The sequence below is a fragment of the Mustela lutreola genome, chromosome 9 (genome assembly GCF_030435805.1).
Source record: "Mustela lutreola isolate mMusLut2 chromosome 9, mMusLut2.pri, whole genome shotgun sequence".
NCBI lineage: Eukaryota > Metazoa > Chordata > Mammalia > Carnivora > Mustelidae > Mustela > Mustela lutreola.
In genome coordinates this window covers 26,549,661-26,570,867 of record NC_081298.1, presented here as the reverse complement: position 1 = coordinate 26,570,867, position 21,207 = coordinate 26,549,661, and the positions used below count along the sequence as shown (strand labels likewise).

The 21,207-nt window shown below is 50.4% G+C and overlaps 2 protein-coding genes across 3 annotated transcripts; one reads left to right on the top strand and one right to left on the bottom strand.

Annotated features, from left to right (window-relative positions):
* Positions 1-5,706: 5,706 nt before the first annotated feature.
* DEFB124 (defensin beta 124) lies at positions 5,707-9,780 on the bottom strand. The gene is made up of 2 exons (XM_059133918.1): positions 9,307-9,780; positions 5,707-5,913 (listed from the first exon to the last, which is right to left on the bottom strand). Exons 1-2 carry the CDS (start codon positions 9,362-9,364, stop codon positions 5,768-5,770), a joined length of 204 nt encoding a protein of 67 aa, XP_058989901.1. The 5' UTR covers positions 9,365-9,780; the 3' UTR covers positions 5,707-5,767.
* Positions 9,781-10,784: 1,004 nt separating this feature from the next.
* Positions 10,785-19,737, top strand: REM1 (RRAD and GEM like GTPase 1). 2 transcript variants are annotated; one of them, XM_059133639.1, is made up of 6 exons: positions 10,786-10,901; positions 11,444-11,579; positions 11,945-12,323; positions 13,416-13,498; positions 17,658-17,859; positions 19,136-19,737. In XM_059133639.1, exons 3-6 carry the CDS (start codon positions 11,984-11,986, stop codon positions 19,405-19,407), a joined length of 897 nt encoding a protein of 298 aa, XP_058989622.1. In that variant the 5' UTR covers positions 10,786-10,901; positions 11,444-11,579; positions 11,945-11,983; the 3' UTR covers positions 19,408-19,737. The 2 variants fall into 2 exon arrangements, with proteins under 2 accessions (XP_058989621.1, XP_058989622.1); XM_059133638.1 differs by lacking the exon at positions 11,444-11,579 and having other exon boundaries at positions 10,785-10,901.
* Positions 19,738-21,207: the final 1,470 nt, after the last annotated feature.

Below are 21,207 nucleotides of genomic sequence, written 5' to 3'. Positions count from 1 at the left end.
TAAACATTTTGCAGTGCCCCCTTTCTGTCCCAAAATAAAATTCATAAATACCGTAACCTATCTACTCATATAATTGCAAGGAAAAAATCAAAATAAGCTCTAACCATAATATAAAGGAGAAAAGAGACTGTTTCATAATAATATGTATTTTGATATGTAAATACATTTAAAGACATAATGAAATATGTCAGACCTTGCGCCTATACATAGCATGAGTGCAAGAGCTACAAATGCAGACTCAAATGCATGGGTCCATATGCACAATTCCAGTACTACTCCAAGTGTTTGCTCTCCGTATCCTGACTTTCCAAAACGGAAAACAGCTTGGGTAAAGTTCTAACCAAAACAAAGTATAATCATTCCTTGATTTATGCAGTAGTTTCATTCCAGAAAAATTCGATATACAAAAACAAAGCAAAACAAAACAAAAACTTGCAAAACAGCCTTAGATTGTGGGCTCAGAGAATTATAAATGGGTTTCTCACCTACATAAATGTCTAGCAGGAGATCTGAATTTTGTTTGGGAAATGGGTCAATACTTCATTTCCCAGGTCAGTCACACACATAGCATGCCATCTTGCATCCCAGGTCCTCCACCCACTAAATTCCAAAAAGGACTCCATTAATTTTGACTACAAAAAGAAAAAAAACAAAACAAAAACAAAAACAAAAATCCACCAGCAATTTTCAAAAATCACCCCTAGAGGGCAGTGTCTTCCCATTGAGAATCTTCCATCTGCCATGACCAGAGTCCTTTCTGTCTGGTGGGTCTGTTTGTAAAATAAATGCAGCTGCATCATAAGCTAGAATAACTTACCCCAATGTAATTAAATGTGCTCCAAAGAAAAGATAAAGGGAGAAATGAGATTTTGGGTGGGGTTTTTTTTCCAAAATTTTTCTTACCTTTATTTTATTTAATATTTTTTGCGGGGGGGGGGGGTTATTTATTTGAGAGAGAGACCACATGGGCATATAGGGAAAGGGGCAGAGGGAAATAATCTTCAAGAGGACTCCCTGTTGAGCTCCGAGCTTGACAGGGGCTCATTTCAAGACCCTGAGATCATGACCTGAGCCAAACACAAGCAACTCAGCCCCCAGGCACCACGCCCCTCCCCTTACTTTTTAAATCAACCTAGTTTTGCCTTTCTGAACGTGGTATATAGAGTCATTCAGTATGTACATCTTTGTATATGGCTTCTTTTGCTTAACATAATGTTTTTGAGATTAACTCACGTCGTGTATATCAGAGTATATTGTTACTGTTGTTTATTGTTTATTATTGTTAGTGTTGTACTGTATAGATATAATTCAATTTATCCAGTCACTTCCTGGACATTTGGGTTGTTTCCAGTTACGGGATATTAGAAATAAAGCTGCTATAGGGGTGCCTGGGTGTCTTAGTTGTTAAGCGTCCGCCTTCAGCTCAGGTCTGATCCCAGAGTCCTGGGATTGAGCCCTGCATTGGGCTCCCTGCTCAGCAGGAAGCCTGCTTTTCCCTCTCCCACTCCCCCTGCTTGTGTTCCCTCTCTCATTATCTCTCTCTGTCAGAAATAAATAAAATCTTTAAAAAAGAGAGAAGAGGGGCGCCTGGGTGGCTCAGTGGGTTAAGCCTCTGCCTTCCGCTCGAGTCATGATCCCAGGGTCCTGGGATCAAGCCCCACATCGGGCTCTCTGCTCAGCAGGGAGCCTGCTTCCCCCTCTCTCTGCCTGCCTCTCTGACTACTTGTGATCTGTGTCTGTCAAATAAATAAAACATTTTTTAAAAATCTTGTTTTGGAAGACTATCTAAGCACATATGGAAATGCTCATGAGACATTGGTAAGTAAAAAAAAAAAAAACCAAAACAAAACAAAGACAAAAAAACCAGGACACCAAAAAGTATGTGCAGTTTTATTCCTTTTTATTTGCAAATCCCATTTTACATATATTTTATTTGTGGGTATTTATGTGTAGTGAAAATACTGATAATGTTTGCTTTCTTATTTGTGCTTCTGTTTCCCAAGTTCTCTCCAATGAACATATATTACTTGTAAATTTTTAAAAACACAAGTTAAGGGTGAATCTGGAAGATAAAATCAAGTGCCAGAGGGCCAGTGTGGAGTCCCAGCAACACCATTTAACGGGGTGTATGACCTGGACAACACTTCACTAAAAGCTTCAGCTGCCTTCCAGAAAAGGAGGGGATAATAGTACCATGACTATGATAATTAAATGAGATGAGGTGTGTAAAGCCCTGGGTCCTTACTAATAATGACCCAGTGATAGTATTGTTATCACTAGCTCAGCCATTCGATGACTCCCTGGGGAATGTTTGTGCTCTGACCTAGTGCTGCTGAATGCCAATACACAGCACAAATCCCTTCTGTAGCACCGTCCACCCCCCTGGCTCACCTTGCATATCTCCAGGGCCAAGGAGCGCTCTTGCTCCCAAACCTTCCCCTTCACAATGGCCTGTCCTACCCCTGTGTGGCTACTGTTTATCTGGGAAGAAACCTTGACCTGAAGTTCAAAGATTTAAGTCCACATCCCAGCTCTGCGCCTCAGGAGCTGTGTGGCTTTAGACAAGTCACTCCCCGTCTCTGAGCTTGGGAGCTTCATCTGTGAAGTATCTTGAAGAACCTTCCACCCTAGAATTGCCTCATCTCCTTGGCCTGTTAGGTGCGTCCGTATGACCTAGGCGGTGGGGTGTAGGCTTAGACGATGGTCTGTTAGGGTGCTGGGTGGGAAACTGTCCTGCACGTGTGAGGTGTGAGCTTCCAAAAAAAACTATCTAGACTGTTGGGTCTCAGTTCAGTCCCTAGAAGGGTGATGGCTGCCTTCAACATGATGCTCTGAGAGAAACACAGCATTGCTTCTGGAATATTGCTGCCAAAAATGCAAAAACTGAATTCAGTCATGAGGACACATCAGACAAACTCAAACTGAGGGACGTTCCACAAAATAACTGGCCTGACCTCCTCCAAGACATCAGTGTCACGAAACACTGAAGAACGGCTCCAGGTTAAAGGAGGTCAAAGAAATTGACAGCTGCTTGCACTATGTGATCCAGAGGTTTTGTTGGGCTATACAGGACTTTTTTGGAAAAGCTGGTAAAAGCTGAACAAGATCTGAAGATTAGACCATAGAATTTTGTCAATGTGAATGTCCCGAGTTTTGTCATTGTACTGCGGTTATATTTAAAAAATGCCTTTGTTTTTAGGAAAAACCACTGAAGTATTTAGGCCTAAAGAAGCTCATGTCTGACATACAGATAAATACACACACATATATTTATATTTTTTACATACACGTATAGAGAGAGAGAAGAAATGATAAGGTAAAAGTGATAAAATGTTAATTTTGGGAAAACTGGGTGAAGGATCTATGGGAATTCCTCGCATTGTTCTTGCAGATTTTCTGAAGTCTGAAATGTGTGGAGAAGAAGGCCAGCGGCGTGCCTCTGGCTCTGGAGAAGAGACAGTTTTACGGAGCCCTGACAGAGTACGGGAGAATCTCATCTGACCCCACAGCCACCCCATTCAAAGCTAGGACGCCCGTTTTGCCGGGGAGGATTCTGACATCAGATGCAGGAAGGGACTTGCCCTGCGCTCACAGCCCAAGGCCTGGACGTGGCAGAGCTGGCGTATGAACTTGAATCTGACTCCTCACACCTCAAACTCATCACCATCTTCACTGCAACAAGGTCACAGACTCCCTGCACCATGTCTGAGACTGAGCAAAGAAAACATAGCTTCTCCACTCTTTGTAGAATAACACAGAGGGGAGGGGTCAGAGGGCAGAACTAAACTTAGTTCACTCCAGGATAAAACTTGGTCTGATTCAACAACTTATATATTCTCTTGAGGTTTCTTGACTTCGGAGAGACTCGGTCTCTTTGGTATAATTGCTCAGGCTTCCTGATTCTTCCTTTCCTCCCCTGCTTCTTCCAAATAGGACAACTGTGCTGGGGATGAGGAGTTTCAGTGACCGGCATCTGCTGGAATCTGGATGTTGCTGAAAACATCCACTGGCTTTCCAGTGGCAACTGGTTGCTGGTGAACTGTGCTCAGGCCCCCTGCTGACTCATCAAGACCTACTGGTGATACTGGCTAAGGCCACCTCACATTGGCTTGCTGTAGTTCTGTGGCCGGCTCTGGGGTTTTTATCTGGTTCTCCTTCTAGGCTCCCAACACAAAGCCCACTCCACCCCACAACACTGGGTCCTAAAACAGGCCCAGAGGCCATCGGTTCAATGTCTAGGTCATCCAGAAACTGAGGGGGATACAAGGCTGATACTCAGGAAGCATGCTTCGTTATTAAAATAATTCAGTACTTTCCCCCTGGTTGGTAAAAAGCGGTTGCCCAAGATCCTTCCATATCCCCTCCCTGCTCCTGCAGTCCAGCTGCCTCTGGCACCTAACCCCGTCCCTTTCATACCAGCAACTAAAGGGTTAACACAGCAGCTGGCCTCCAAGACTCAGCTCTAGGCCTGAGACTCAGCTCTCCTGATGGTATTTTGAATAGCACCACTCTTCTTAGCCAGACCAAGCAGGGGCCTTTCTCCTACTCCAAGACTACCCTGAACTCCTCTGAAAAGTCTCAAAGGACAGTGGGTGACAGCCCTTCTGTCCTTGGCCTTCCCTTCACCTTATTGAACATGCCTGCCCCTTTCTGGGCTCCACCCCAGGAAAAGGTGGGTCAATGGGAGGTCTTCTCCAGCTCCCTTCCCCCACCCCCAGGTCCTGTCTACTATCCAGGCAAATACATTCTTCCCAGCCTCCCTGACACCGGAAGCTGCCGGCCCATAGCCATGTGACACAGCTCTAGCCCCTGAGAAGGAGGCAGAAGTCTGCTGCGGATAGTTCCAGGGACAGCGTTTGCTTTCCTGGTAAAAGTGAGAAACTTGCTCAGTTCAACCCTCCCCCTGCTTCCTGCTTTAAACAATGACGTGGCGCTGAAGTTTTGGAGGCCATAGGGGACCCAACAGGATGCTCGCCCGATGTGGTTTCTGCCTAACTCCAGATAAAGCCCCTGCAAGTTGAGATACCTATTTTTCAGCCAGATGTCTTCCTGATGCAGGGTAACTGGCATGTGACTCTGTCAGCCTACCTCCTAGACTGCTCCCGTTTTCTCCCGGCCTTCCGGCCTTCCCGTGTCCACGGTTCCCTGGGTCTGGCTGAGGCCTGCTTCTCCCCTCTCTGCTTACCCTGCATAAGTGAAAACTGTTGTCCTAAAAGCCTGTGGTCTTTTCCACCTGGCCAGGCCCTTGCAATACCAAAATAGGAGATAAAGGAACCTAGAGAAATCCTTTCGTTCTTGAGGGCCTGCCTTTTAAAATGCCAAAGGATATTAACTCTACCATTATTCATTCTTTCTGGAATTAACTCATTATTATTACTAGCTCACATTGTTACTATTAACTCTAACCTCCTTTTTGCATTCCTTCTATAAGGTCCAATTCTCCTGGTATTATCATTTATCCCCACTGTACGGATGACAAGACTCAGGATGCTTGTGGAGATTGGGTAATTTTTCCAGAGTTGAAGAGAGCAGAAGGGATCTTATAGGCAGACGTGAAACCATTTACCGAGGTCATTAATACCCACTGGCCCCGGGCGCCTCGCCTCCCTTCACCAACCAACCCTCCATCCCGGCCATACCAGGACCTCGTGCACCCCCGTACCCCCAGCACGGGGTGGCCTGGTGGTGAGCAAGCAGCAAAGGAGACAGCCAGCAGCAGGTGTTTATTGGAGAGCAAGGGTGCCAGCCCCAGAACCAGCTCCACATATTAAGGCTTAAAGGCCAGAGGCCTGAATCCATAGGGGAGGCAGCACAGGGAGGCATCTGGGCACATGTGCATGTAGGTTTCTTGCCTTGTACAGTAAGTCCGGCAGGCCCCCTGGCCCTTCCAGCACCGCTTAAATTCACTTCTCCCTAGGCAGAGGAAGACCACAGGTCACAGGGCAGTCCAGGCATTGCAGGTTAGACTGCTGTGCACAGCATTGACCATACATCAGGGGTTAAGCCACAGGTCACAGATAAAACCCCTAACCACAAGCTAAAGCACGGGACCCACATTAGATCACAAGTCTGGTCTTTTGTTAGCTCTCCGGTCATTGTGTTGGGTGACTGTTTACACAACAGCCCACAGGTCATAACTTAGGCCACAGGACACAAACTCTGACCACAGGTCAAGGGGTTAGATTAGATGGAACAGATTAGACTCCTAGTCACAGGTGAGACAACTAGTTACAAATGAGCCCTCAGATTTCAGTCCAGGTTAGCCCATAGGTCACAAGTTAGACCACTAGTTATAAGTTAAAAACTGATTTCCTTTTTTTTTTTTACTTAGAGAGCAAGTGAGGGGAGGGGCAGAGGGAGATGGAGAGAGACTCTCAAGCAGACTCTGCATTGAGTTTGCAGCCTGACATGGGGCTCGACCTCACACACCCACCCCCTGCTCAGGTACACTCTAAGCACTTTTCATCACAACACTATGCAATTACAGTTGGTCTTATTATGATCTCTGTAATACAAGGTAAGGAAACTGAGGCACAGGAAAGTTAACAAACTTGTCCAATATTACAGAGACATGAGGAGCAGAACCACGATTCAAACCCAGATAATCAGGCTCTAAAGTCCACACTCCTAATCATGACATAAACTCCCTCACACACATAGGAACCTGTTAAATATTAGTGGAGGAATTTCTAGCCACGGGCCATGGAAAAGGTAAAGTTTTGGAGGAACAGGTCCTCCTGTACCCCCTCTAAGGGTCTTTGGTCACAGCCTGAGGCATCGCCTTTGTTTATTCATTCAACAAACCTGGGACATTGGGAATACCACAATGAACAAGATGGGCCAAGGTCCATGCCCTCAAGGAGCTTCTAGAAGGAAAGGCAATTAATACCCTAGCGAATAAATACAATCACTAGAACTGTGGAAAGCATCCTGAAGGAAACCATCAGGATGTGGTGATGACCAGTTAGGACAGGTGTGCAAATGTGAGGAGAGAGGCAGGCTCAGGCAGACCTTTCTGTCCAGCAGTATTTCTAGGCATGTGACCCAGGTGGGCAGAGAGCAGCTCTGAAGAACTGGGCTGAGCAGGAGCTGGAGGGGAAAGGCTTCCCTCTCTCTTCCTCTATTAAAAGAGATCCCATGGCGGCACCTGGGGAGCTCAGTCAGTTGGGCGTCTAACTCTTGATTTTAGCTCCGGTCATGATCCCTGCATTGGGCTTTGGACTCAGTGGGGAGTCCACTTGGGGTTCTCTCTCTGCCTCTCTCTCTCTACCTTTCCCCACCATGTTATCTCTCTCTGTCTCTCTCTCTTTCTCTCTCAAATAAATAATTTCTTACAGAGAGAAAGAGAGAGAGAGAGAGAGAGATCCCACAGAACCCTCCCAATGGACCAACCCATGGGTGTTATTCTGCCCCATTGTCCAGCCATCCTTCCATTCTGCCAAGGTAGAGAATCTTAGAATGAGATGGACCTGGCCTCAAAATCTCTACAAGGTAGAGGATCCACCCTCTGAAGAACCTAACCACTACAGTATAGCGGTTAGCGGACGGCGTGAATCCAGCTCAGATCCAAATCCCAGCTCTGCCAGTTCCCCACTGAGTGACCTTGGCCTCAGATCCCTCCTCTGTGGAACTTCCCCCCTTTCAGGGGCAGCTCTACGGACTTTCATCATTCTAGCACAGTGCCTGGCCCATTGTAAACACCCCACACATGGCAAGCGAGATTATCAGAATGACAGTGTAGAGGGCGGAGCAACTGCAGCCCATTCGCCATCAAGCCTCTCCTTGCTAGGTCAGGACAGGAAGCGAGTTACCCAGCATTTCCCAGCCAGTCAGTGGGGGGGTTCCAGAACCCAAGACTCTGACTCCCAGGTGAGGGCAGTTCCTATAACTACCCTTAACACATCATCACATTTCGACCTTCTGATGACCCGGAGACCCAGAGTTGCTATTTTCTCCTACATGATCTGTATCTCCTGCCCTGCTCATCTCTTTGACTTCGTCTTCTCTCCCGGTGTACTCCCACTCCAGCCATATGGGTCTCCTCAAGGCTCCTCAGGCACATCAGGCACCCTCCTGCCTCCTGGTGCCTGAGAAGATCTTAATATTCTCACCGCAGTCAAATCTCTGCTCAAAAATGACCTTACAGGGCGCCTGGGTGGCTCAGTGAGTTAAGCCGCTGCCTTCAGCTCAGGTCATAATCTCAGGGTCCTGGGATCGAGCCCCGCATCGGGCTCTCTGCTCGGCAGGGAGCCTGCTTCCTCCCCTTTCTCTCTGCCTGCCTCTCTGCCTACTTGTGATTTCTGTCTGTCAGGTAAATAAATAAAATCTTTAAAAAAAAAAAATACCATTACAGGGGCACCTGGATAGCTCAGTGGATTAAGCCACTGCCTTCAGCTCAGGTCATGATCTCAGAATCCTGGAATCAAACCCCGCATCGGGCTCTCTGCTTGTCGGGGATCCTGCTTTCCCCTCTCTCTCTGTCTGACTCTCTGCCTACCTGTGATCTCTCTCTCTGTCGAACAAATAAGTAAAATCTTTCAAAAAAATAATAAAATAAAAATACCATTACAGGGGCGCCTGGGTGGCTCAGTGGGTTAAAGCCTCTCCTTTGGCTCCAGTCATGATCCCAGGGGCCTGGAATCAAGCCCCACATCAGACTCTCTGCTCAGCGGGGAGCCTGCTTCCTCCTCTCTCTCTGTCTGCCTACTTGTGATCTCTATCTGACAAATAAATAAAACCTTTTAAAAATAAATAAATAAATAATACCATTACATTATTCTCTACATTTGCATTTTAAAAAGACTCACCTTGTTCTTTATATTAATCTCTCTACATTCATGTAAATTTCAAGTTGCTCAGAATAAAAAATACACAGGGCCTCCCTTGACCATCCCCATCGGCTCTCCCATCCATACCTCCCCCCACCCCAAGCATACACCACACTGACCCCTGGCTCTGCTTCTATTCTGAACACTTATCACCACCTGATATATCATGTGTTTATTTGGTTCTTTTCTGTCTAAAATACCAGCACCATGAAAGCAAAGACCTTGTTTTCTTTCCCTGACAGATCCCAAACAGCTGTCATGGTGTCAACCCAAAGTAAATATTCTTCAAAAAATATTTGTTGCGTGAACCCCACTTTAAGGATTAAGAAACTGAGGTGCAGACTGATTTAGGAAGTTGCCCTAAGGGGCCCAGCAGGTAAGAGGTGGGACCAGAACACAAACACTGGTCTAGGCCTCCTCTATCCCCCAGAACCTTGGAGGCTATTACACACACACACACACACACACACACACTTACCTGGAGGCAGATGACTCAGGGCCAGGAGAGCCACAATGAGCAGCAGCAGCTGTGTCATGACCACAGAGAACACCAGAGGAACCAGGCATCCTGAGCACTGCTGCCTGCGGCCCAGCCTTTATCAGGCTGGAGTGTGGGCCACCGGAGGCCTGAGTGGGAGGCTGAGGCTCTGTGAGCCCAAGGATGTAGCTGGATCTCAGCCAGCTCTGCGGCAAACTGCTCAGCCACATGGTGAATGAGCGGCCAAGCGGCCGAGCTGGAACTAGAAGCTAAGTTGCCCGATAAGACACCAGTCACAGTCCATCTTGGAGGAAAGGGATGCTCAGAAGGCCAAACCACAGAAGGAGGCCAGACGTGAGGGGGTACAGTGTCTGCCCCGAGCCCTGCGGGGGCTGAGCTAATCTACAGGCCTGCTCTGGGAGTTGCTCTGAGCTGGACACCTGGATCCCCTCAGCCATGACAATGAACCCCACGCACAGGTACAGCCTGGTCTGCAAGGGCCCACATACAAGCCCGCCCCAGTCCTTCGAGACCTCAAAGGAAGCACCCTGCTCAAAGAGCCTGGATCCTGGTCCCTCAGATGGCCAGAATCACCAGTTCCCTACAGCCAACTGCCCTACTCTATCACAATGTGTCTCTCCTCCTCCAAGTGCCTAAGAAGAATTATTTTTAAAGCCATGGGTGGTGATGGAAAGGGACAGTCGGCTGAGAGGCAGAATCCTGAACGGCCAGCCCAGATAAGCTTCAGTGTAATCATCCTTCTAGTGTTGTGCAGGAATTAAATGAGGTAATAATCGAGGCAAAGTGCTCAAATCATACCAGTCACAGCCCAAATGTCCAGTTAATATTCATCAGGGAGGGGACAGGCTTTCTTCCAGGCACAGGACCGCCTCTTGCATAAAGAGTGCTTAACCTAGAACTTGGTGAATGAACGAATGGAATGCCAAAATCAGATATCTAGAAGTCTTCAGTGCAGACTTCCTAGGCTCCCTCCTCCCCTGAAGCCACCTCCCCAGATTAATTCTCCATCCAGAGCTGAGTTTCTCAAAGTGGGGTCCATGAACTCTGCAAGATCACTGGGTATTTGTTTAATAAGCAGATTCCTGAATATGCAATTGTTTAATATGCAGATTCCCCCCAGAACGGGCTGAATCCGCCGCTCCTGAAGGGTGAGACCTCAGAATCAACATTCAACAAGCTCCCCAGGTAGATTCTGCGAGGGGTAAAGTTGGCGCGCCCCGTCGCTGGCGTGGATACAGAGGGGGTCCACACCCAGGAATTTAGAAATCCCTTCTTTCCTCTCTCTCGCCCCCCAGCCCGACCCTGCCACCACCACCCCAGGAGAAAGCTTTGCAGCAGTGGGTCAACTGAGCTCTGCGTAAAGTCGAGAAGTCGTTGGGCGGCGGAGGCCTCGGGGCGGGGACCCCAGGGCTGCCCTGACGGGGCGGGGCTGGACGGGGCGGGGTCGCGGCTCCTCCTCCGGCCCCGGCGGCTGGGCGGGACCGGCCCGAGGGGCTGCGCGCTGAGGCGGTGGTGCAGCCGGCAGCACCCGGCAGCTGCGGCAGCCGGGGACCCTGGACCCCTCCCCACGCGAGGTAAAGGCCCGCGCAGCCCGCCGCCAACTTAGTCAAGTTGGAGCGGAGTTCGCCAGGCGTCTGACTGGGGGGCGGTGGGCGGGGGCAGGCTCTGCGGCGCAGTCAGGGGCGAGGGAGGCCTCGAACCCACGTCCCGGGGTAAGGGTCCTCCGGCCTGGGGCCTGGTGGGTTGGAGAGCCTCGGACAAGGAGCCCTCCCGGGATCAGGGGACTCACACCCAGGACCCGGAGCAGGGGAAGCTCGGACTCAGACTCCAGGAATGGCACATGCGCCCCTGGGCCCTGTAGGGTCCCTTCCCCGCCTCTCTCCAGGACCCTGTCCTATCACCGAAACTGGGTCCCCGCAGCCTCGAAACCCCCACCCCCCAACAGCCGCTGGAGGCCGTCGCGCCAGCCTCTCCTGAATTTTTCACGTAGGGGGCGGGCCGAACACACCGTTCCCATGGCACCAGGGCGCTCGGGTTACAGCCGAGGGAACCCCCAGACTCCCCTCGCCCTTTGCCCTTCGGAATACCAACCCACTCCATCCTGCCTCTTCCTCAGCTCAGCCCTCAGGAGATGGAGCAGCGGAAGGGAACCCCCCAGGGGCCCTCAACCCTCCAACCCCGATCTGAACCTTGGAGAAGAGAACTGTGGGGAAGGGGAGGACCGGGCAATTAAAGCGACTTTCGGAACATAGGTCCCATGTTCCAAATGAGAGGGGCATGTCTGTGTACACAGGTGTGTGCGTGCTTGTGTGGGCATGCCACCTCGCTGCTGCCCCTCTGTCTGTCTCCGTCTGTGTGTCCTGGGGCTTGGGGTCATCCTCAAGGCGTAGGAAGTGACCTGTGGGTGTGCAAGCGTGTGCTCGTAGCTTGCACACTCACATGTCCCAGCCTGACCCAGGTTTACTCTGGCCCCAAAGCCAGGAAGCCCCCACCCCAAGGAGCTGAGGCTCCTCCTCCTGTCATTTGAACAAGAGAAGGTTTGGAGGAAGTCCTCTTTGGGAGCTCATCTGGACCCTGCAGTGCCTGGTTCACTACCATTCTTGCTTCTTGCTTACAGAAGGAAGGAAGGAAGGAACAAAGCCCCTCCCACCCAAGGATGACACTAAACACCCAGCAAGACACAAAGACCCCCCTGCGTCGGCGAGCCAGCACGCCACTGACCCTGTCCCCCCGGGGCCACCAGCCTGGCCTCCTGTGTGCAGAACCTTCCACAAAATCCCAGCATCCCCGGCTGGGCCAGTCAGCCTCCCTCAATCCCCCCACCCGACAACCTTCGCCTGCCCCCAATGGTTGGTCCTCTGAATCCAGTGACTCCGAAGGCTCCTGGGAGGCCCTCTACCGCGTGGTACTGCTTGGAGACCCTGGTGTAGGGAAGACCAGCCTGGCCAGCCTCTTTGCCGGGAAGCAAGAGCGGGACCTCCATGAACAGCTGGGAGGTAGGGACCCTGTGGGCCGGGTTGGGATGTGGCCAAAGGAGTGAAAGGCCTGTCGTCAGGGGCACAGGGCTGCCGAGAAGAGTTGTGCAACTCACGCACAGCTCAACTTGAAAGGGCATCATTCACAAAGACTATGAAGTGAATGGTCCCTACACACACCCCCACAAGACAGTGCAGTGCACAGTCCGCACAATGGTCCATAGGAGGGAAATGCCTTGAATAGTCAGAAGGTTGCCCATTTCTCATGGATGAGGTATATGATTAATTTCCATGTCATAAGGGAAGCAATTCTGAGTTCCATGAATCTCAGATGGAAAGAAATGGCAGGCTTGCACCCCACTCGGAAACTCCCAGCCCTAACTTCCACTGACTCGCAGATCTTCCTAGCCCCACAGACAACCATCCAAGGCTACCACAACCTACAGCAAAACTAAGATCCTGCCCCAAATGAAGACTCCCCAGGTTCCCTTATTCCCAAGAGATGCAGTGAGCAGAGAGGGTCAGGGACCCCAGGATGACGGGAGACAGAGACAGGACAGAAGAAATGAAAAAGGGTTCCTACAGGACCGGCTGAGAGGACACAGGCTGAGAGCAGAGGGAGGTTGGTTAAAGGCAAAAAGAAAGTGGGGACACTCTGGCCAGGCCCCTTCTCTAGCCTTGACCCCTCTGAGTGTGAGAGCCCTAGATGAGAGGTGTACATATTTACTTGTAGGTGTGACAAATGGGGAGACTGAGGCCCGAAGAGGGTAATGTGACCTGCCCAAAGCATACACTAAGTTAGGGACAGAGAGAGACTGGGAGAATTCCCAGCCCAGCTTTAACCCCACCATCCCATGCTCATCAATCAACCAAACTGGCAAAAGCTTTCTCAGCCCCTACTACACGCCAGATATGATGCTGGGAGCTGGGGAAACATGGGCTCCTCGTGGAGCTTCTTGACCTATCAGGAGAGACAAGTGTGGAGCAATCAAGTGTGGAGCACAAGTGGGGCGGCGGGGGGGGGGCACTGTAACCAGAAAGCGAACTAGAGGGGCCACACCTTCCCCACGCCTGCCCCTCCTCCCTGAGATCTGGCTCTTTCCTCGATTGCAGAAGATGTGTACGAGAGGACCCTCACGGTGGATGGAGAGGATACCACACTCGTGGTCATGGACACCTGGGAGGCTGAGAAACGGGTAAGCAGGACTTGGGGGGAGGGATGCTGAGCTTGGTACTAGACTCCTGTCCCCTCCTAGGACACGAAACAGCAGGAACAGGGCGAGGCCATCCTCAGCAGCCCCCAAAACCCACAGCTTCCAAGCGGCCTTTGCAGCAAAGGCAGAAGAACCTCATGACCCCAAGTCCTTTTCTCACTCCACTGATCCCCTCTGCAGCCATTCCAGGATGTGCAAACACCTCCACCTCATCTTCAGCACCCTCATCCCACTGCCCCCCTACACGCACAGTGCAGAGGAACACTGCGTTTAGCACCAAAGTGCCTGAAGGTAACCCCCCACACCTTTCTCTTCCTTACCAGTCGTGTGACTTTGTGCAACTGACTCATCACCCTGTTTTCCCACCTGATAAATGGGTTAATCATTCCTGCCTTCCTTACCAGCTGGTTTTTTTTTAAAAGTTCTTAACCAATTTCACAGCGGTGACCACAGTTTGGAGCATGCAGCAATGCTGAACATAGGTGAAGAAATGTAAATTATGATCATTCTTATTCCTCATAACTTGGTAGCTAGTAAGGAAGGAAACCAAAGGATGTCCTCCCCTACCGGGTTCCAGAGTAGGAAGAAAACAACAGGCAGGGAGGGATATGCCCCTTGTTACTCTTTTCTTACCTTGTTTGAGTTTTCCTTTGTCTTGCTATGCAGATAATACATGCTCATTGTAGAACTTTGAAGAAATACAACCAAGCAGAGAGAAAGATATAAAAATCACCTGGGAGCCTATCTCCATAAAGGGTAGGCCCCGCCCCTAACATGCTGGGAGGCCACGCCTATAGGGTGGGGCTTAGGAGGGCACTGTTCTGTGATTGACAAGAATGGCTGAGAGCTCCAGTGATAGGCGGGAAGGGTAGGAAAGATGCTAAGAGTCTGATTCCTTTCCACGAGGATAAAAGGACACCCAGCTCCAAATGAGCATGATAACGATGATGATGGTCCTCCTAGCAGCCGGTGACATTTATGGAGTACCCTTCAAGTGTCAGCCCCTGTGCTAAGCGCTGGATATATGTATTAAGACGTTCAGTCAAAACAAATACAATAGGTGAGTATTCTGATCCCCTCCTGCTGACAAGGAAATCAAAGCTCAGAGAGCAAGTGAGATTCGAACCCAGATCTATATGCCCCCGATCCTGTACTCTTATGCACCAGGACTGTCCCTTTCCATCCCCTCTGGGTACATCACCTTCTGAGCCTTCAGCTAGGGTTTTAGTCCTTCACTCATTCATTCACCAAGAAACACTGGCTGAGTATGAATCATGGGCCAGGACACTGAAGACCCAGCAGTGAGTAGGACAGACATGTCGCTTGGCCTCATGGAGGTCACAGGCTGGTGAGGAGTGAGGGGGTCACTTTTTGAATGCAGTTGAAAATACAGTGGGCAGAGTCCAGTGAATTAAGGAAAGTCATCAGCCTGGGAGTACGATTTGGGAGACCAGGGAGGAAGAGTACTGGAACTGGAATTCTGTGCCCAGCTGGCTTTATGGACTTGAGAATGTTTTCTCTTCTCCTTTGGCCCTTGGACTTCCTACAAGCAAAATGGGGAAACTGAACCAATTTCCCTGACTGGTGATGGTGGAGGTAATTTCCGTAGAGGGTCCGTGCAGTAGCGGTGCCACCAGAATAAGCATCCATCCTTTCGATAGATGGGCCCCTTTGGTCAGAGAGGCAGGATCTTGAGGTGCCTGGTGACTCAGTCGTTAAGCGTCTGCCTTCGGCTCAGATCATGATCCCAGGGTCCTGGGATCAAGCCCCACATCGGGCTCCCTGCTCAGTGGAAAGCCTGATTCTCCCTCTCCCACTCCCCCTGCTTATGTTCCCTCTCTCGCTCTCTCTCTCTGTCAAATAAATAAATAAAATCTTAAAAAAAGAGAGAGAGAGAGTCAGGATCTGCAGTAGTGCCCTAGCTGGCCTGACCATCAGGGTCACCTGGAGAATATAAAAAAATCAAATATCTGGGGCACCTGGGTGACTCAGTCAGTTAAGCGCCAGACTCTTGATTTTGGCTCAGGTCACGATCTCATGGGATGTGAGATGGAGCCCCATAGGGCTTCAGGCTCAGCGGGGAGTCTGCTTGAGATTCTTTCTCTCCCTCTCCCTGTGCTCCTCCTCCCCCCAACTCACATGCTCTCTCACTTTCTCTCTCAAATAAATAAATAAATAACCTTTTTAAAAAATTAAATTCTCAGGTCTCACCCCCAGACCTAATGAATAAGAACCTACAAAAATGGGGTCCTGTAACCTATATTTCTAATCACACACCCCCCCCCCGAGTTCTACCCACAGATCCATGTTCCAATGGGCTTCTGTGATCCTAACTCATAGCAAATCCTTCATAAACATCTGTGCAATGAATCAATGAATCCTTAAGCCACACACTTTCTTTCTACAGATAGGGAAACTATACAGATAGGGAAACCCTACAGATAGGGAAACTACAGATAGGGAAAAAGACCCAGAGGGAGGAAGGAACCTGTAAGATAGTAAGATAAGAACTCACATCTTACTCACCTAGTAAGATAAAGAACTCAACATCCATCTGACTCAGCCCATGGTTATTTGGCCTGGGGAAGGGTCAGCCAGGCTGTGGAGAACTTAATCTCTTTGACAGTGTGTTGACCATTGATCTGATGCTTTCCTACTCAACCATCTTACTGGGTTATCAGAAAATTCTTCTGGCTTCTTGCCCCCTCAAAAACAGTGCCTCTGCCACACTCAGTATTTCCTACCCCTGGTCTACTGTCCTCTCCTGTTCATTCCCTCAAACCCTACTCCCCAGGTCCGCTCTTATGCCCTCCCCACACTGTACCAGGTTGATTTTTTCTGATCTCCTCCCCTCATCCCCCATGGCTCCTCCAGCCACGTGCTTCTGACTCTTAATGCTACTTATCACAGGGCATCAAAATTCTTGACTTCGAGGGCCTCCCTTCCAGCCCATGAGCTTTTGGAAGATAGGAACGGTGTCTTACTAAACACTTGTAAAGTTGTCACCCAGCTGGTCCAGTCTCAGCATGCTGTCCCTGACAAAAGACTGCCACCCAAAACAGCATATCAAAATTGCTCCAGTTCTCCCCTTCCTTGTCAAAGAACTTGCAAGGACTCTGCTTCTTAAATACTCCACCTTGGGGCACCTGGGTGGCTCAGTCATTAAGTGCCTGCCTTTGGCTCAGGTCATGATCCCAGTGTCCTGGGATTAAGTCCCTGCTCATTGGGAAACCTGCTTCTCTGTCTTCCCCTCCCCCTGCTTATGTTCCTGCTTTCGCTGCCTCTCTCTGTGTCAAATAAATAAATAAAATCTTAACAGAAAAAAAAAAAAAATACCCGCCTCTCCCACCCCTTCCCTTACATTCCACAGTTGCTCCTCCACTTCTCTCTTCAACACTGGCCTGGAAAATGCCTCCCCTTGAAATCAGCCTCCCTTCTCACTTCTCCCCCTTCCTTTTGCCTCTCTTTTTAAAAGATTTTGTTTGGGTGAGGCTCTGTGGCTTAGTTGGTTAAAGCGCCTGTGTAGTAAAAGATTTTGTTTGGTTATTTATGTGTTTATTCATTTAGAGACGTAGTTAGTGGGGGAGGGGCAAAGGGAAAGGGAGGAAGAATCTCTAGCAGACTCCGCATTGAGCATGAAGCCTAATGTGTGCCTTGATCCCATAACCCCGAAACCATGACCTGAGCCAAAATCAAGAGTCAGATGCTTAACCCACCGAGCCACCCAGGCACCCCCACTTTGTCTCTTAATTGGACTGCAGAAGGCCACAAGAACTGTCTAGCAAGGCTGAACCCTTCTCAGAAACCAGACAGAAGAGCTGAACCCTCCTTAGCGGGAAGGGGAAACCAAGAAATCTTTTGACTCCAGTGCCCGGCCTCCAGAAGCAATCAATGAATGAGAAAATGTAGTGAGGTATTATTAGCCCAGCTTTCCATACAGAGAAACCAAGGCTCAGAGAGGACTAGTGGTTTACCCAAGGTGACACAGAATAATGGCAGAATTTGTCCCCCACCTGTCCAGAGTAAAACCTCAGCCCCAGCGCCCCCATCAGACCATTCCAGCCCCACCTTTCTCAGCCAGGGCCCTCTGGCTGAGAGGTAGGTACCCTTGGAGAATGGGCCTGGGGTCGCTCTGTTGCAGGATGAAAACTGGAGCCAGGATTCGTGCCTGGAGGTGGGCAGCGCCTATGTCATTGTGTACTCCATCGCGGACAGAGGCAGCTTCGAGAGTGCCTCTGAGCTCCGCATTCAGCTGCGGCGCACACATCAAGCAGACCACGTGCCTATCATCCTGGTGGGCAACAAGGCTGACCTGGCACGCTGCCGGGAAGTCTCCGTGGAAGGTGAGCCCTCCACTCCACCCTCCTTCCCCAGCTTCCTCTCAATCTGCTGTCACTGCTCCTCCTCCTGTGCCCTCCATCTCAGGGATTGTCACCCCACCCTCGCCCCCATCACGCATCTACATGCCTAAGCCTGAAAGCTAGGAACTATTCTTGCTTCCTCTCCCACTCCTCCAAACCAGCCTCCAAATCCTGTCAGGTCCACCGCCCTTAACCCCTCGTTCCCTTCCCCCTGTGCTCACAATCTCTGCCCCATCCTGGCATCTCCACCTTAGCCTGGGTCAGCCCCTGTACTTCTCTCTCCCCGTTCAATCCTTTCTCCTTACCAGCTGTCAAGAGTTTTCTAAAACCATATCTGACATTGTCACTCCTTTGCTTTAGTCACTAATTTGCTTAAAAATTCCCCTATGGGGGGAAAAAAATCCCCCTATGGTTCTCCCATGCCCTTAGTCAGAGATACTATCCACCAGGCATGAGAGGCCCGGTGCCTATAAGCTCTCCAAAGGCTTACATCTGGGTTCTGAAACAATTATTAGCTCCAAAACACCATGAGAAAGTTGCAAATTAAAATTTCACAAAACTTTAATCATCTACAATATACAATATTGTGGCAGCTGACAACTACAAACCAAAACGTTTAGTTACAGATAATTTGTACTCAAAGTGGGGTAGGGAATATTTCAATATGTTTCATAATATCGTATGGGACCCCAGAAAGATCTCAAAATAGCCCTTCTTGCGGGGCAAAATCTAAAAATGAAGGAAACTGAGAGCCAGAGCGTATAAGCCAGTTCCACGGGGTCACCAGCATCTAAGGACTAGAACCCAGGCCCCTGTCTCCCTGCCTAATGGCTTTCTGAAGATGGAAGACCATATGCTTTGTGAGCAGACAGCCCCATACTCCCCAGCATAATCCCCAGGAGATTTTGTAAAACTCTGGTTCACCGACCTCATCCCAAACCTACCGAATCAGATCTTGCCGGTGGGTTCAGGAATCTGCATTTTAACAAGCTCCCCCAGATAACCCTGATGCACAACTCAGACCCCTTACCTGGCCTTCAAGCCCCTTCCCAGCCTGTCTTCCCAGCCTCATTCTGCTCCCAGTATCAGTCACTAGCCTGTGAACTAACTCCTCAGAGCCAGGTCTCATTTACCTCCGACTCCCCTGGTACCCAGCACAAGGTAGGACCAAAAGAAAAAGCGCTTAGCTTGAGACTAAACACAACTCTTCCTACCTTTATGTCCCCCTCTACCTGGCCCGCCTGACCCCGCCCCTCAGAGGGCCGCGCCTGCGCAGTGGTGTTCGACTGCAAATTCATCGAGACATCGGCCACGCTGCAGCACAACGTGGCCGAGCTCTTCGAGGGCGTGGTGCGCCAATTGCGCTTGCGCCGCCGGGACAGCGCGGCCCCCGAGACATCAGCCCCCAGAAGGCGGGCGAGCCTGGGCCAGCGGGCTCGTCGCTTCCTGGCCCGCCTGACGGCCCGCAGCGCCAGCCGTCGGGCACTCAAGGCCCGCTCCAAGTCTTGCCACAACCTGGCGGTGCTCTGAAGCCGCGTGCCCCTCGCCCCCAGGGCTAGCGGAACACTGGGCCGCAATCTGAGCTCCACCGATGCCATCGAGAGGCCACGACGTAGTTGCCTGGAGTCTGCACAGTGGGCGGTGCCTGCCCGCTGCCCCGAGGGCTGGAGCATCTCCCCGAGCCGCAGCTTCAGGCACCCCTCCGCCCGGGGAAGCAGTAGACAGACTATGGGACCGAAGCCTCAAAGTGGACACAGAGTAGGTTTTTGTTTTTGTTTTTATGCGCCGCAAGCCTTTTTGTAAAAATCTTTGTCCCTGGGCTCTGGCCAACTCCCCTTAATAAACCAGACCAGAAGGGTATCCAGTCTGAATGCCCAGACCTCTTCTTTTGGGCTCTTCCAGGCATCTCCACATCCCACTGTCCCATCTACACTGGCTGCAGACTGGGTTAGCCTGCTGACCTGGATTCAAGGTCAGTCAATCAAATCACTGGACGGGTTGCATGTTCAGGCCTTTCTCCCAACCACTGGGCATGGCCCCTGGCGCCGGTCTTTGTGGGAGACCCAGTGGTGCACAGACAACCACAATTCATCAACCCATTTCTTAGATTATAAGTTCATAAAATCTTATTTGGAAGGAATCTCAGCATTCATCCTCACAATAGAGTAGCTCTTGTTTTTTAGGAGCTGTGGTTTAAGCTGTCACAACTAGTAACTAGTCTTCACAAACCCTGTGTACTAATTAGAAAATTAGAGGCACAGGATGGTGACGGTTCATACTCAAAGATCATAGAGCTACTATAAGGGAAGTTGTCAGGATTCCAGCCCCGGCTTGTCAGGCTGGAGTCTGTGCCCTATCCACAGTCCTCTCGGAGAATGTGACCAAAAGCTATAGCATTCCAGGGAAATGAACTTTCAAACACAGGTTTGCTTGTAATTTAAAACAGAGGGGAATGCTAGCCCCGTGAAACTCAATCGACTAATCTCCAAGACAGCCAGCCCATTTCATCCATCTCACTCATTTTTCTGATATGGAAACTGAAGCCCATCGAAGGGAAGTGAGCATCCCACGGTCACCCAGCCAGAGAGGGTGAGGACTGGACCCCAGGGCCCAGCCTCCTCCTTTGTCTGTGCAGGAAGTACGAGGTAGTGAGGCATCTGGCCTGGCTGGGGCTGTGAGGCTAGGGCTGGGCCTTAGGGGTCAGGTCAGGAGTTTCCAGCTGAAGGGGAAAAGGGGTGTCACTGCTTTGAGAGAACAAGATGCAAATGGTTTGGACCATCATGTCCCTGAGGCCTGACACCCCTGCCCCCAACCAGCTGTCCGCCCACATGCCTCAGCCACCAGGACCACGGTGCCAAAGAAGACGGGAGCCTGGGCAGATGGGCCATACCCTCTGTCCTCAAGCCCCCAGTCTTGCCACCTGGGCACTGCTGGCATTATTTACCCATCCTAACTCCAGTTTGGGGAAGGGAGGAGGAGGGGAGGTCTTCCCCCACCCCAAGCTGTCCCTGGCCTGCAGTCGTGGGGGAGGGGCTATAGTTATGGAAAGTTGGCAGAGGCAGCCAGCAGCAGCCCGGGAGTGGAAAAAATGATATCAAACCCGGAAAAATGCAGGCCGGATGAGGGCCTGAGTCGGCCCTGGGAGGTGAGAGGGAGGGAGGCAGGGAGGGAAGGGGCCCCACAGGCTGAGAAAGGAAGAGGGGCCAGGGAGAGAGCACAGGAGCTGGTTTGGAGAAAACTGCAAGTAATTGCTGTCATCCCTTCCTTTCCTCATCCACAAATATTTATTGAGGGCCTACTAAGTGCAGGGCACAGTGCCAGGCTCCAGGG

Excerpts from the sequence above, each read along its gene's own strand:
- DEFB124 (XM_059133918.1), bottom strand. The coding sequence starts at position 9,364 with ATGACACAGCTGCTGCTGCTCATTGTGGCTCTCCTGGCCCTGAGTCAT. Across the intron at positions 5,914-9,306 it reads CCTGAGTCATCTGCCTCCAG|GGAGAAGTGAATTTAAGCGG; the intron begins GTAAGTGTGTGT and ends TCCTCTGCCTAG.
- REM1 (XM_059133638.1), top strand. The coding sequence starts at position 11,984 with ATGACACTAAACACCCAGCAAGACACAAAGACCCCCCTGCGTCGGCGA. Across the intron at positions 12,324-13,415 it reads CCTCCATGAACAGCTGGGAG|AAGATGTGTACGAGAGGACC; the intron begins GTAGGGACCCTG and ends CCTCGATTGCAG. Across the intron at positions 17,860-19,135 it reads CCGGGAAGTCTCCGTGGAAG|AGGGCCGCGCCTGCGCAGTG; the intron begins GTGAGCCCTCCA and ends CCCGCCCCTCAG.